This window comes from Mastigoproctus giganteus, chromosome 14 (genome assembly GCF_048544385.1).
Source record: "Mastigoproctus giganteus isolate SK-2022 chromosome 14, ASM4854438v1, whole genome shotgun sequence".
NCBI classification, from domain to species: domain Eukaryota; kingdom Metazoa; phylum Arthropoda; class Arachnida; order Uropygi; family Thelyphonidae; genus Mastigoproctus; species Mastigoproctus giganteus.
In genome coordinates, this window is record NC_143588.1 from 108,489,285 (window position 1) to 108,506,209 (window position 16,925).

At 37.0% G+C, this 16,925-nt stretch overlaps 1 protein-coding gene across 1 annotated transcript; it reads right to left on the reverse strand.

Moving 5' to 3' along the window:
• Positions 1 to 6,100: 6,100 nt before the first annotated feature.
• LOC150075528 (uncharacterized) lies at positions 6,101 to 16,674 on the reverse strand. Its single transcript, XM_090388529.1, has 2 exons — positions 15,984 to 16,674; positions 6,101 to 6,192 (listed from the first exon to the last, which is right to left on the reverse strand). The coding sequence occupies exons 1-2, from the start codon at positions 16,660 to 16,662 to the stop codon at positions 6,101 to 6,103; spliced, it is 771 nt and encodes a 256-aa protein (XP_090244655.1). The 5' UTR covers positions 16,663 to 16,674.
• Positions 16,675 to 16,925: the final 251 nt, after the last annotated feature.

Consider the following 16,925-nt stretch of genomic DNA (forward strand, 5'->3'; position numbering starts at 1 on the left):
GGGATGAAATCCTTTATTTGGCCGCAAATTCTTTCCAGCTATACTTCTATTCCTGTTAAAGCCTGATGGTTCAATTGCATCCAGAGCTGAATATAAACCCTTAATAGCATCCTACTTTTATTCCACGTGAGAATTCTAAACATTCTTGGGTCTCAATGACATTTCTTCAGTTGTATATTTTTCCATTTATATAGCTGTTCATGTTGCTCCTATTCTGTATCACCTTTTTACATTTTCCCATTCCACTGGTGTTTCTCCTTTTGCTTGGAATTATATTCATATCCAGCCAGTACCTAAAATGGTGACAAATACCTTCAATACAATTAATTATGGAGAACTCTATCAACTGCTAACTCAAACTATCTTGAAACCAACTATCAGATTAATGACTGCCAATATGGATTCCATCAGTGTCGAGCCACTAATGAAATCCTGACTTCTGTTACTCATCTTTGTACAAATTTAACGAAAAAATTTGGTGAAATTCAAGCAGTTACTCTACATTTCTAAGGCTTTGGATCATGTTAAAAAGCTCCATCTTATGGATTTACAAAAATATTTTTTTGCAGTAAAGTATCCAGTTTTTTCTCTGACCTCTGGTGAAAGTAAATGGCTCTAACTTCTCCACTAAAGCTGGTGCTTCCAAGATTCAGTGTTTCTCCTGTTCTTTTTCTCTTGTATATACAGTATAATGATCATATTCTACTGAACACAACAACACACTGCACAAAACACTTCACTCATTCCCGGCGTTTACAGTTCTATATCATCATAGAATATCACGATAGAGTTGAAGTAATTCAGAAGCCACCCTACATAAGATACAATACATTTCTGAAAACCTTTAGCTAAGTTTTCCATTGTTTAGATTTCCAACAAATGTGCTAAAGCGGTTCAAGATAAGAATGTAACATATCACAACTGGAGTATGTCCAAATATCCGGCTTCGCTTTCTTCCTAAAGCTCGCAACAATTGTAAAACTCTTATTAATCAATTCAAACTTGATCCCGAACAGGCTAAGAGTAGAAAACATGTTTCTTTTCCAAACAGCAGTCGAAACAGAAGGCTCGACTCCCATTTCGACAAAACATATCCTCCACTGACTAGAAATCCTAACCATTTGCTGACAGTGCACTACAATTCACCTGTTTAAAACTATGCCCTGCACAAACTTCTCAAATACCCACTACCCATTCCTTAAACGCAAATCTTCAGATAACAATTAAGAGTTGGCTGATATTTAGAAAAGGGACCCCCCCCCCCTATGGAGGTAGAAACCTGAGTCAAGCTAGATAAAGAACATGCAAAACAACTCACCAGGTTCAAAAATGGCCCATTCGACTTCTTATATAAACAAAAATTGTGATAATAAGCAAAAACATCACACACCACAAAAAATACTGAACCAATCATGACCGAAATAAGTAAACAGGGATCGCAGCAGCGCCCTCTCAATACGAGATGCACAAAATTATTTCTTTTGAGTAACTATAATACCCGTGTTTGAAATCACCCGCGAAGAAATAATGGATGGATTTTCCTGAAAATGAGCATGTTTAACTCTGATTTAATCAGGGACGACACGTACCGAGTGTGAAATGGGTGCATTGCATCAGGGCACCAACGTTCAAGGGGCGCCTGAAAAATTGAAACTTACATACACATATGAAGAGCAAAAAATATAAATATTTCAAAGGGGTGGGCGCCAAATTGCTATTCGCACTCGGGCGCCATATTCCTTAGGAACCCCCCCTGACTTAAACAATTAACCTGATAAGCTGATCAGCACAGAAAAAATGTCAAATAACGTCTTGACACTGCCTTGTCACGGAAATATGGAAGCGCCATTAAATATGTAGTAGTAGTAGTAGTATTAGTGGCATGCGAAGCAAGAAAGCAACTGTATGAGCTTATGCAGCATCAGCCAAAAAAAATAAATAAATAATCACACTATTCCCTCCAAATTCCTGTCCAGTTCCTCCTTAAATTTATTCAACCTATCAACTTCCACAACGACAGATGGAAGTTTGTTCCAGCAATTAACCACCAGCTGGCTAAAAGCAAATTTCCGCACATCTATTCTACATCTGTCTTTTCTTAATTTGAATTTATGCCCCCTTAGGTTCGTAATCTGAACAAGTGGAAGGATCCCACCAGAATTTAGTGTGTTGAGCCCATTCAAGGCCTTATACACCTCAATCAGATCACCGCGCAGGTGCCTAGTCTCCAGCCACTGCAATTTGCAGAACTTAGGCCTCTCTTGGTAAGAGGATCCCTTCATTCCCCTCACCAATCTTGTTGCCCTTCTCTGTACACGCTCAAGTAAGTGTACAGAGAAGGGCAAACGTTTGTGTCAACGTTTGCGTGTAAACAAAAATGGTGAGCGAATGACGGTCTAAGGGTGTGTGTTCTTCGACATGAGTAAGGTGATGATTATATACAGCTGATGGGCTGTATATAATCATGTATATTTAAAACAGCAGACTATTGAATGCTTTTGGCAGGATTAGGGACAGTAAGGTATGCACTCGGCCACGTCGCCTGGGCTCTGATGGCATTAAAACATCATCAAAACTAGAGGATACGATGTATCTGTCAACTAGTCACAGAAACCGATCTGTCGCCATCCGCCATATTTTGAGTTTCATAACGCCGTCACTGTGCGATGATGCGAAATGTAGCGTTGCATTCTCATAGTCCGTTATTTCGTCTGGATCGGACTCCATTTTATTGTAATCATTAGCAGCTTCAGTGGTGAAGAGAGAGCTGATTGAGGACAAAGATGAATTATATTTTCATTTTGAGATCCTGTGACAGCCGTATGCCCCTCTGGAGACACATTCATTATACAAGTCACACGATGTCTTTGAAATGCAAGCAATATCTGAATTTGATGACTTGACTAGAACTTCAGCCTCATCAAATATATTTACTATGCTTCTAACATTGATGTACATGCATCTGTTTTTATTCTTAGCTACCCTAAAAATAAGAACCTATGTATTTCCTTGTTCCACGATGACATACAGCAGGCCTTGAAATCCCCAGCACCTTGCTTTTCAGGTTTCTTCATGTTCCAGTAGCAGTGCAAGGATCACTTTGACTTCTGCCTGCATCTATTTTTAATCTATTAGTCTGTGTATCCCCCCCCCAAAGCTACCAGTTTTCTGACCCACCTAACACTACCTCGATAGCATCAACAAATATTTTTGCACCTTGTCTATTTTAATGTATCACCTTGTAGAAGCAGTCTTTCCTCTTAACCAGCACGGATCACACTGAGAAAAATTTATCCCACGAACCTTGTGCAATCTCTCCACAGCTGAATTGATTGACAAGGCATATTCTGTATATTCCGTCCTATCATTTGGAAGAATTACACACTTTCAAATTTAATCCTAACTCAACTTTTTCTCACTGTTTTAAGTCCTGAGATCTACTCTTAATGTCATTAGTGTATAACGATTTTTTTGCCCTTGAAAGATGATATCTGCTCTATAACATCAACTTTTGCCCCCAGCAAATATATCCTGGTCCTAATTCAACTATCTCTTTGCAGAATATATTTTTCCATTTCCTTGACAATAGATCAACCGATAATAGCTACCTCCTTTCTGACTAGTACATTCTTCCTTGGGGTTGCCGCCACTGTGTTAGCCAATGTGCCAGTGCAAGCTTTGGCATTGAGGTGGAAAGCTGAGAGCTTGGTGGACCCCAGCTTAATTGCTTCGAGAGCATCCACTCTATTCTTCAAACGATCATCAGAGTCGTGCTGAGGGCAAGGCAAATGAGGCTGTTGCTTCATTTTAAAAGCCCAAAGAAAGATTAAATAATTGCCAATATTGCCATCATTAACAGTAGGGTGCAATTTTTCATTCTTGCCTGCGGTACTAAAATGGCTCGGCACAGCTCTGGCTATCATAAATGCCCATCACATCCTCGCACTCTTTACATCAAACACAAGACATCCCCCTTGGCCGTCCAGTTTCAGTGGTCTGCAAACATCAGACAAGCAGTACATTTCGTAAGGCCATGATTTGGAGAAATAACTGCCTTCCCCCTCAATTCTACCGAGTCACAGCCTCCCATTACTTTCAGCCCTTTGCTAGGCTGTTCTGTTGTGACATATGATTTCCGTTCAAATTCAATTCAATAGAATATTAAAGTAATACAGTTAAATGAAAACCTAAAATCCATTATTTGGGTACCACTTGTCTCCGTGTAGAACGGAGTAATTGTGTGACTGACTTCTGTGATTGGGTGATTATTGTGAAGGGGTTTTCATTCTTGATTGTTTTGTTACAAAGGGGGGAATGCTTAGCTTAGGTATTGTTTATCCCCCATCCCACTGTTTTAAGATCGGAAAACGTGTTCCCGATTTAAAAACAGTGGCAATTGAGGGAAAAACCTAGACATATCAACCTAGGAGTAGTAGTAGCAGGTGGGAAAAGCAGTGTGGCACCTGCCAATCACTGCTTTGTTCCTGCCCGTTTGTCGAAATATTAGCATTAGCATTAGTAGAGGCATTTGATGCAAGAAAGCAAGCTTATGCAGCATCAGCCAAAAAAAAAAAAAAACCCACTTCCACTTCACCCCTCTGTTCGTTCCAAATACCTGTCCAGCTGAGCCTTAAACTTATTTAGGCTATCAACCTCCACCACAAGGGATGGAAGTCTGTTCCACCAACCAACCACCTGCTGGCTAAAGGCAAATTTCCTCACGTCTATCCTACATCTGTCTTTCCTCAATTTGAATTTATGCCCTCTCAGGTGATTTTTCTGAGCTAGAGGAAGAATCCCATCAGCATTGAGCATGCTTAAACCATTCAAGGCTTTATACACCTCTATCAGATCACCTCGCTGGTGCCTAGTCTCCAGACACTGTAATTTGCAAAACATAAGCCTTTCTTCGTAAGAGCACCCCTTTGTTCCATTCACTAATCTTATTGCCCTTCTCTGTACTCGTTCCAGCAGCTCTACATTCTTCTTGAAATGAGGACTCCAGACCTGTATACAGTACTCTAGGTGTGGCCTGACCATTGCCTTATAAAATGGAATAATCACCTCCTTATCCCTGCTGGAAAAATTCCTGTATCATTGACAATACTCCATGAGCTACTCTTGCAGCCCGTCTGCACTGCTCAGAGAACTTCATATCTGCCTGCACAACCACCCCCAAGTCCCTTTCATTCTCTACCACTGTCAGTGTAGTACCACAGAGTTGATACGTTGCTCTGGGGTTGCTGTTTCCCATGTGTAGTACTTTGCATTTGTCAATGTTAAACTTCATTTGCCACCTCTCAGCCCATCTGCTCAACCTTTCCAGATCCTGTTGCAGCAGCATAGTGTCAGTAGTGTCCTTGACAACCCTGCCAACCTTTGTATCATCTGCAAACTTGGACATTAAGCTTGATATACCATCATCAATATCATTTATAAATACAGAAAACAATAATGGACCCAACACTGAGCCCTGAGGGACTCCACTAATAACATTAGTCCACGATGAGCAGTGTCCATTGATTACCACTCTCTGTCTTCTCCCCCTCAACCACCCCTTTATCCATAGCAGCAATTTGCCTCCAATGTCACACTGCTCCAATTTGTGTAGCAGTCTTCCATGTGCAACAGTATCAAAAGCCTTTCTAAGATCCAAGTATATAATATCAAAGTTATTCCCTGCATCCAGTTCTTTTGTGACTGCATCATAATATCCAATCAAGTTGGTCAGGCAAGACTTCCCCTTAACAAAACCATGCTGTATCTGAGCTATAACTGAAGTCTTGTCTAAAAATATGGACTAGTACCCAAGATCTGGAGTTTTACCAAATGCAAAAATGCAATATTAACACTATGCACCAGTGATGGAGCAATAATATGTATTGCACTATCAAGTTTACGTTATTAAACCTCGTTGTTCTTATATATTGTTCTTATGTTATCAAATATATATATTATGATATGGAGTTTAAACTGTACCGTTACGATTGTAAAATTACAAGTTAATTATAATAGCTAATAAAATTATCTATTAACATCAACCTTCATAATTCGAACTTTTGACATTCCTGTTTACCACAATCAAGACATATGAATTCCCCTACCAAGCACTACAGTACTTTGAGATATCACCAATACAAAGTTCTACTTCTCTAGCTGAATTTAAAAATAAGCTATTGAACGTAACTAGGACTATAAAGATATTTATATAATATGATTTAATATGCTAATTAGGTAATTAAAACAGCAAATATTTTCCGAAACTTATATTTCCCCAGGAGGTCAAAATTCTTGCGTGAGAAATGTTTATATCCAGTTCTCTATATAGTCTATGTAAAATGCCCACCTTTCATTCTTTATCCCAGCAAAGTTATTTCATTAATTTAACGACTTCAGGTAATAAGTAAATTCGGCTATTATGTCGCTGCAAACAGCTCATATAAATATTATGATACAGTGACACAACTATTGAACATCTGTAGTTTCTAAATGAACCGATCGGAACTAATGGTTCGCCTGACGAACTAGTTCCTTTCTAGGATCTAGTTCCGCTGTTCGACTTTAGTTCATTGTCAACAATACGATCTTTTTTTTTTTTAAAGAAACAGAAGACTTTAGAACATATAGGAAATTGGGATGGGGACAACAAATATCTTTATTTCGTTCATTCACTCCCAGAAAATATACAAGCTGCTGCTATGTAGTGTGCGGTCGATGGATGCTATAGCGTATATATATATACTCTATATATGGCTCAATATGGTCTAAGACAGTTGTTTGCAAACTTTGTTGGTTGCCGGCCCCTTGTTTCCATAAGCTCATCCGAAATGCCCTCTACCCCACACAGTAATAACAATATCTTACTACTCTGTACTCTACCCTATAAAAAGAAATTATTCAGACTAACGGTTTACACGACTCACTAAGGTGATAATACAATAAAATTCAAAACAGTAACAATTAATTACATATTTATTTAAAATCCAATTAAAACTTTTTTGTTTAATTAATTCAACAAAATTAATGATCTTGATCCAGTGATACTAGCTTTTTAAAGTATGATAATCATTTAGCAAGAGTCTTAGATGCCACATTTAGCAACTACTTCACCATTCAATAAATTCTTAATGTGATGGATGGGCTGATGAAGTTATACCAGTTTTTCACTGTCTGGATTAAAGTCACTTAGCAGCAGTCTTAAATCGACACATTTAGCATTTGGAGTCGATTTCTTTTGCTTGGAGAGGAGCTGAATGACCATACTAAAACCAGCATAAAATCTTATAACTCTTACCAAAAATGCACAAACCTTCAATTACCACAGGTGCACTGTAACCATGGGCACTATAAGCACGGTGCAAGTGCACCACCTTTGGATTTCGAAATAATACACAATTTTTAATATTTTCATTAATTTATTGAAAAAAATTTGGTGAACAAAAAATTTATTCCCCTCATGCACCACCTTGAAAAATATCTTGCCGGCACCCATGTCTGTAACTAATTTATAAGAAAATCAATAGCTATTATCAATAATTCGCTATCTTGTGACAACTCTGAATCATAAATACAAACAAAGTGCCCAAAGGAAACAGCCTTGAAAGTGATAAGAGCAGTAAAACTTGAAATCACAGTAAAGAAGGTAGTAGTGGCAAATGATGCAAGAAAGCAAGCTTATATTGTATACCATCAACAAAAAAAAAAAAAAAAACTACACAGTTCACCAATCCATACCCTCCAAGAATTTGTCTAGATCCTCCTTGAATTTATTCAAATCATCCACAACAGATGTCAGCCTGTCCCAATAATCAACCATCCACTGACTAAAGGCAAACACTTCTGCACATCTATTCTGCAACTATACTTCAACTTGAATTTATGCCCCTTCATGTGTGTCTGTGGTCTCAGCAAGAGGAAAAGATGCTATTAACATTTAGCTTACTCAATCCATTCAAGGCTTTAAACACCTGAATCAGATCTCCCCGCAGGTGCCTAGTCTCTAGATGCTACAATTTGCAGATTTGAACCCTTCACTAATCTGGTTGCTCTTCTCTGCACCCACTTCAGCAGATCTACATCCTTCCTAAAGTGAGGCCTCCAGACTTGTATACAGTACTCAAGATATGGTCTACCCAAGGCCCTGTACAAAGAGATAATCGCCCCCTTATACCCTAGCAAAGTCGCATCGACAAAACCCATTTTGGTGTTTCTCCAGGCTCCAGATTGATCAATCGTAAATAAGCGATCAACATGCTCGGAGGGTCAACCTCTTCTAGCATACCCCTCCCTTGCCTTGTAGCACCCACTAATGAACACCATTTTGAAAAATACTATATTCTAGTAGCATTTATTATAGCATTAAAATTTTCAATATTTAAAGATTTATTGGATTTCAGTAAATTCAGTTTTTCCTGTTGTATAAAGAAAGTATTAAATAAAATGAATGACAATTTTCTGATTCTGAAAAAACTTGAACTTTATAAATAAATTTAAAGTATGCTATTTTCTGAACTATGTTTATTTTATAGTAAAATTTCATCTATTAAAGTTTATTATTACAATTCTTTGTCCTTATGTAAAAATAGGGAAAATATTTCTTTAATGAAACAGCTTGAGATATTTTATAAATCGATTTTTCGGACAAGATATTTACTGCTGTACCAATAATACTGTATTGTACTGATATTTTATTGTCTATCTCTGAACTCCTAGGACCTGTGGCCATCCCAGAATATTATAAATATATTTATATTTAGAAATAAACGGAATTTATAAATACTATTTATATATATTTAATATTTATATTTATAATTCTATCTATTTATATTTAGAAATAAATAGAATATAAATATGTTCATAGGCCTCTGAAAATACAATACTGTAGTCTGATTGTGAATGTAAGATGCTGTTATTGAAGAGTTAGCAGACTTCCAGTGCAGAACAATAGTAGGGTACCACACAAGCAACCTGTTTTTATGTAAGATTTCAACAGCAATGAAGATCCTTAGGTCTAAAATCGGTGATGTGATCTGCAAATGGAAGCTGAAGCCATCGCAAAATGACCCTGAAAACCTCCAAAGTTGAAGGAATGTGACAGAAGAGCCCTGCAAAGATTCATCCACTTGAAACGGAGATCAATGTCACAGCACACACAGGACATTAGCGAGGAGACTGACACATACAGCATTAGTACAGTGCACTGCATGTATGGGTTACCATGGTTGTTTAGTGCCATTCAGAAGCCACTCATCAGCCTGATTAATTCCAGACACCATCTAGCTTGGTCGAAGGTGTGCCACATCTCGACTGTAGACCAATGGAAAGCTGTGCTTTGGAGTGATGAGTCATGGGCCTGGTGTGGCAAAAATCCAGAGAAAGCTGCCTGCCGGACTGAATAGTCTTAACTGTGAAGCTTGACAGAGGCAGCATAGTCTGGGCCTGTTTTTTCAAAACCATGAATGCTGAAAGCTACCTAGATGACCTGGACAATAATGCATTAGCTATATTGTGGAAGCACATTGGGGAGAGCCCATACCTGTATTTGCAGGACATTTTATGTCATACTGCTTGCACTGTGATAGACTGGTCTGAGGATATGAGTGCAGTGTACCAAAGTTTGGCTAGCCAACTTAAATCCTATAGATAGGATGAATTAGATCATTAGATATAAGGAGAGATTACCCAAAAAAAAGCTGAACTCTCACCACTTTGAAGGCCAAATGGTAGAAATGATGGTATTAGTTGTCTTGTAAATAAAGATTATTTGTAGACATGCAGGTGTCTATACACAGCAATGTATAGTACAGATGTTTCGTGTTTGGACTTTGCCACTGGAATATCAAATAAGAATAAGTTCCCTTATTGTCCCTTTCTGGTATTTGTGTGTCTGCCTATATGAATAGGCAGAAATGCAGACTGTAATTTTTTGAATGTAAGCATAAGTGGAGTATGCAGCCACTTTGGGAGCCTCATAATTTGGGGGAGAAAATTAACATGTCTAAACATATTGGAAGGAGCTAACCTCTTAGCACTGAGACATAATTAAAGTTAACAGTTACAGTATAGCACATCAATACAGGAAACAGCAGGTGAAACCCACGTGTCGTCTGATATTTCCAGTGATAGTTCAAATGTCAAAGTGTTATACTGTAACCATTATCTCCTTATACATTTGCTGTGTTGATCATTTTGCTTCTTTACCTCTGTTTCTGTCTTTCCTTCATCCTTTAGTTTCAGGATTTCAGTGGTTATCCATGAATTTTTTACACCTGACTGTTTACATCAGCTGAGTGTTTTTGTACTTAGTTCATTGCTCTATGACTAACTATTTTTTGTTGACCTATCACACAAAATTGAATGGGCTATTATTTCCATTATAGCCCTATTCAATTTTGTTATAACGATGTTTGCTAATAGTTGGTTTCAGCAGTCTTTTTAAATTACATGTTATTCACAAATTGAGGAACCCAACTTAGACTTCAAATTTCATTGTAGATGTATTTTGACTGATCCTTATTAAAATACATATAAAAAGTCTACATTAGGGAACAGTAGCAACCTTGAAATAACTGCATTTTGAATAATCCAATATCCAATTAATCAGGATATACTTGTTAACAAAAATTAGTTTAAATATATATTTTTGTCAAAAGTTTATCTAATACTTGCAAACATCATACACCAGTTTTTCAATGGTTCTGAACACTTGGATGCCATAACTAATCATGAATGTGCTCAAACTTGAAATCTGTAATGCCCATCTTAACATTTTAGAAAACCTTTTTTTTTTGGGAAAGTTATTGTATTAAAGGTAAACTGCAGCCATTATCAATCCACTGCAGGATGGAAGCCTCCTCGATGATTAGTGTTGAGGAAAATGGACCATAATCTGCCACGCTGGTCCAGTGCAGGTTGACAGATTGACCGTATTTAGCAGTCAGAGACTTGAACCCCCATCTACTCAGGTGTGCTACAGCACTCCTGCTCCTGACCACTTGGTTACGGAAGCCTCCATAGCCAAGTGGACATCTACGGAGGCCTTTGTAGCCAAGTCGTCAGGAGCAGAAGTGCAATTCAAAATTGGGGGAAATGTTCAAGACTTCAGGGGAAGACTTTTGAACGTCTTGCCTGCCATAATTCCCCAAAGGCTCATGAAGTTTATTAACCAGAATATTTTGACCTTAATTTGAGAAAACAGAGCTATCAGAACACTGTCCCAGCACAATCTTGCCCTTTTGCAGCACCTGGCAAGCCAGAATTATGCACGGCAATTCAAAATTGGGGGAAATGTTCAAGACTTCAGGGGAAGACTTTTGAACGTCTTCCCTGCCATAATTCCCCAAAGGCTCATGAAGTTTATTAACCAGAATATTTTGACCTTAATTTGAGAAAACAGAGCTATCAGAACACTGTCCCAGCACAATCTTGCCCTTTTGCAGCACCTGGCAAGCCAGAATTATGCACGGGTTATGGATCATTATCTTTGGCCCCCACAAAATTCTGCATTTAATACTATAAGTTTGTTTAAACAGAGCAAACAGTTTTCTTATCTCTTATCTTGTAATCTCCACTGACCCTATGCTGTCACAGAGCATAAACAGGAAGTTTATATTGGGGTTGGAATGTGTGGGTCATTCGGCTTCCCCTAATTAAGACATACATTCATATTATCCTGGATCCTTAACAGTGCCTGGAAACGTACTCAATTCTGACTACCCTGTTTTGATTCCAGCTTCTTGAAAAGAATTTTCCCCTCTTGCTCACTGCTTTGTAGTAATTTAAATTAACTTTAAGTACAGCAACTGACAGAAAAATCTGACTGCATTAATGTGACAGAAGAATCTGACCACATTAATGTTTTCGATCTTGTTAAGAATTCCACCAGCCCATCTCCGAAATTTACCTAGTTAACTTTGTGCCATGATAGATTAGTGTAATTTGATCAATATTCATGAAACAGGAATTAGACTAATCAATAACCTGGTTATTAATATAAACCAAAGGTCACATAACCAAATAGTCTCATGAAAAAGTGTTCAAGTAAAATTGTGAATTATACTTTCTGTGTGAAACTATTAATTTCAACCTTAAATGTCTTATTACTTTTCCCTATGCCAACGCCTCAACTAATCTCAAAAAAACTTTCGGCGAAGGTAAAGAAAGCCAACACAAGAACCCAACTTACCAGGCAAACTCGTTTCCCACTACTGCAATTTCTCCCTGCATTCTCAGTAAACAGATAGTGGGTGTTATCAGTAGTTGTTGTTTATTTGGTTTTTAGGAGCATTAGCAACTAAGGCCATATTGCTCCGGGATATGCGGTGGTCATTCCCTGACCTTTCCACATCCTCCGTATTTGGTGGTGACGGGCTCGAACCCCGGTCTAATCAAGAAGCGTGTGCTATGCACTGCTGTTTCTTCCCACCTGGCTACGGAGGCGCCTGGTGTTATCAGTAGAAGTCGATAATGATGTATTGATTAGTTTTTTCTCATTATTAAAAGCAGCTTATTGAGATTCGTGAGTGTAATGCCTTTGCAGCTGAAATTTACTTATGGGTTCACCGTCCAGACTGCCTCAGTCTTAGGGTGTTTATCCCCCACACTTCCCGCTGTTTTAAAATAGGGAAACGACTTCTACATACAGTGCGTGTTATCGGTAGTGGCAGTAGAAGTCGTTTTCCTATCGAGTTAAAACAGCAGGAAGCGGGAGGATAAACATCCTAAGACTGAGGCAGTCTGGAGGGTGTGCCCGTAAGTAAATTTCAGCCCACTCATGAACTCCAATAATCTGCTTTTAATAATAAGAAAAAACTAGTCAATACATTGTTATCGACTTCTACTGCAACTACCGATAACATGCACCATCTGTTTACCGAGAATGCAGGGAATGTACAGTAGGCAGATTAAGGGTCTGTGGGGTCCTAAATGGTATTTTTTAAAAAACATTTAAATATAAAAATAAATTATTGTAAGTAGGTACTGTAATTGATTTTTTTAAGACACTCAAATCAAATTTTTTTATTTTCAATCCCTGGTTAAACTGCCCTTGGATAATAGGGAGTCTACTGTATATGTAAGTACTTTAAAGAATTAAGGCTTTGAATGTGGTATGTAAACTAAATGCCTAAGGTATCTTTACTTTTCTCAGATGACAAACAGATGGGAAATATATTTAAATACCCAATGCTGCATATGCTTGCATTTTTCACTATTAATATCTAAAAATTAAACATTAAAGAACCAAAGCCATTTTCTTTTGTTTAAATAAAACATTTAAAGCATCAAAATAATTTCTTTTTTACTCTAAGTTTTTGTTCTACGAGTGCTTTATTTTTTCTGTGCACTTTAAGGTGGAAAGACACTTTGAGGAAAGACAGTTGTAGGATAGATGTGCGGAAGTTTGCCTTTAGCCAGCTGGTGGTTGATTGCTGGAACAAACTTCCATCTGTTGTTGTAGAAGTTGATAGCATAAATAGATTCAAGGCAGAACTAGACAAACATTTGGGGAAAGTGAATGGGTGAAATGAGAAGGGTTTTTTTTTTTTTTTTTGGCTGATGCTGTATAAGCTTGCTTTCTTGCATCATGTGCCTTTACTAATGCTAAATACAAAGATAGTGAACCCAATAACTTAAACACTGGGGGAGGGGGGTCTGGTTACCATGCCCTTTTTTTTTGATAGAGAGAAGAGCATTCTGGTAATGGAAAACTGAACGATTGGGCATTATAAGGTATCATTAGAAAGTAAAGCATTGAATATCATTTACTGAAACAAATCACTGGCAGAAGATTTTAAAGATAACTATGTGAGGCAACTCAAAAATAAAACCAATTAAACAACAATCGCAGTACTATTTCTTTAGTCGCTTTATTTATGCCACTGACAATTTATAAATATACAGAGAAAGTAAGTGCTCAAAGGAAATTTACCAATATAACCTTTCTATTATAAAAGATATAAACATTTCTATATGCTACATGTCAAATAGTGCACCATACATCATATGTCAATGTGCACTTAATCAAGGGTCAAAGCCATTTTCATTAACATATCTGCATCCAAACTTGCTTGTAATCAAAGGATGTAACAAACTGATATCAATTGAGGAAGGTTAATAAGTTCATCGTAAATATCAGTAATATATACTGTTTTCAGCGGTTACCGTAAAGTTGATATCAAGAGTGAATTGTAAGCGTTCGCTTCTGATACTATTATTTTAAGAGATTTTAGTAACTTTACTACTCACATTCTAAACAAAAAAAAAAAAAATATACACAAAGAACAGTGTTCTACAGTCTCAAATTCTCCAAATTAAGCTGGGTAGAACAATTTAGCAGAATAAAGGCAAAGAATGGCAAAGCCCTAGGAAGGACAAAGGAAATCCGTAAAATCAAGGATTAATGGGGGGGGGGATATAATGAAATGCGACCTTTATATATATAAAGGGGAACCCAAATCAGCATGCTTGTGTGTGTGTGTGTGTGGGAAGAAAGAAATTTTTATTTTGGAAGTGGTGTCGAAAGGTTGTGGGTCTAATGTGCTGGAAGAGTTATGGCAGGGAATTGGAATTTTGAAGTGTCGGAGTCAAGCTGGGAGCCTTGACAACGAGAGATAAGAAAAGAGAGAAAGTTTAGGAGAGAAAGAAAGCTGGTAGATAAAGAGGAAAACATCATCAGAGTACAAAAAGGCAGGAAATCTGCAGAAATTCCAGAAATGGGAAGCAATTATAGTGGCACAAACCTGAGTGGAACTGTGAGTAATAATCTTTTTTCTATCCAATTGCTTCAACTGACTTGACGAACAGTATTAATTATTTGATTAGAACTCTCCAATGTTATTATTTATTTGTGGCGCCTCCGTAGCCAGGTGGGAAGGAGCAACAGTGCGTAGCACACGTTTCTCGATTAGACCGGGGTTCGAGCCCGTCACCACCAAATACGGAGAATGTGGAAAGGTCAGGGAATGACCACCGCATATCCCGGAGCAATATGGCCTTAGTTGCTAATGTTCCTAAAAACCAAATAACAAAAACAAAAAATAACATTTATTTGTTATTTGGTTTTTTTTTTTAGGAGCATTAGCAACTAAGGCCATATTGCTACGCACTGCTGCTCCTTCCCACCTGGCTATGGAGGCACCCAACTCTCCAATGGCATTCAGTTTTTCTGAAGATGTTTTACATTGTTTGTATGAAAATTTAGAATGAAAATTGTCTTTGGGTAGTGATTGGAAGTGGTAATTAAAGAGACTTAACTGAAACTGAAATTTTAGTACTAAAAGTTATGATAATATAAAACTGATAAAGCGATTTTGCATATGATAAATATAGAGATTGCAATTATGGTTGTGAGAATATTTTGTTACACAGGGAAGTTTATATTTTTATGAGTATATTTATAAGACTTTATATTTATACTTATATATTTATATGAGTTTTACTAAAAAGGGAAATGCCATAATATGAAAGATGTGTAATTTAATGTCTAAGAAATGGTTTTTTTATTAAATTTTCTCTTTTTGAAAATAAACAAGTGTCCTGAGTAGTTTGCTTCACTCTACACTGTTTCCCCTCCAAGCCACTAACAAGAAGATAAAATATACAAAAAAAACAAACAAACAAACAAAACACTCTTCTGCATGAATGGCAACAGAGAAAGGCAAATTTTTTTCACTTATTTCTCCTCATAGAATGATTCCTCACAGAACAAACTCGTAAATGTCTTTTTAGAGTGACTGATGTTGAAAGTGACTTGCCACAGATTTCACAAGCAAAAGGATTCTCTTCAGAATGAATTAGTAAATGTCTTTTCAAATCTCGTGATGTGGAAAATGATTTACTACATATTTCACAAGAAAACAGTTTCTCCTGAGTGTGAACTAATATATGTATTTTTAGATTATCAGATCTTGCAAATGCTTTGTCACATATTTCACACGCAAAGGGTCTTTCTTGAGTGTGAGTCAACAAATGTCTTTTCAACTTACCTGATTCCAGAAATGGTTTGCCACATATTTCGCAAGTGAAACGTTTTTCCTGAGTATGAACTAATAAATGTCCTTTTAGACCTCCAGATCTTGAAAATGCCTTGCCACACATTTCACAAATGAAAGGTTTCTCTTGAGTGTGAACCACTGAATGTCTTCTTAGTTTACTTAATTCCATAAATGCTTTGCCACACACCTCACAATTGTAAGGCTTCCGCTCATCATGAATTAATAAATGTCTTTTTAGTTCTGCTGATGTTGAAAATACCTTTCCACATACTTCACAAATGAAGGGTTTTTCTTGAGTATGAACAGCTAAATGTCTTTTCAGCCTATCCAATCTTGAAAATGCCTTGCCACATATTTCACAAATGAAAGATTTCTCCTGAGTATGAACTAATAAATGTCGTTTTAGAAAATATGCACTTGAAAATGCCTTCCCACATGATCCACATTTCAAATGTTTCTCCATGGAATGAGAATGAAATTTTCTTCCTGATATAATACAACCATCCTCTAATAATGGCTGTCCAGAATTGGTTCTTTCAACAGTTTTTTTTTGGAAAATAGAATTCTGTATACTTTTCTGTGGTAATGAATTTTGTAGTTCTTCCACTATATTGGATTGGGGATTTTCTACTAACAAAGCAATGTCATTGTTAGTTTCAATAACAGACATTTCTAAACTTAATTTCTAAGAGAATTAGTCATTATTCTCTTTAATATTTATTTTGAATGTTGCTTTTTGTTCATCAACTTCTCTTTTTCTTAATTTGTTTTAAAGTCTACTCTCCTTGATGAATCTGAAAATAAAAACAAAAAAGATCTGAAATCATTTATGTTATAAATATGACCAAGTATTTTAATATATAATAACTATTCACCCAAATGTGGCACCACATTAGGAGGAAGAGACATGACACAAAAACTGGCAAGACTTCA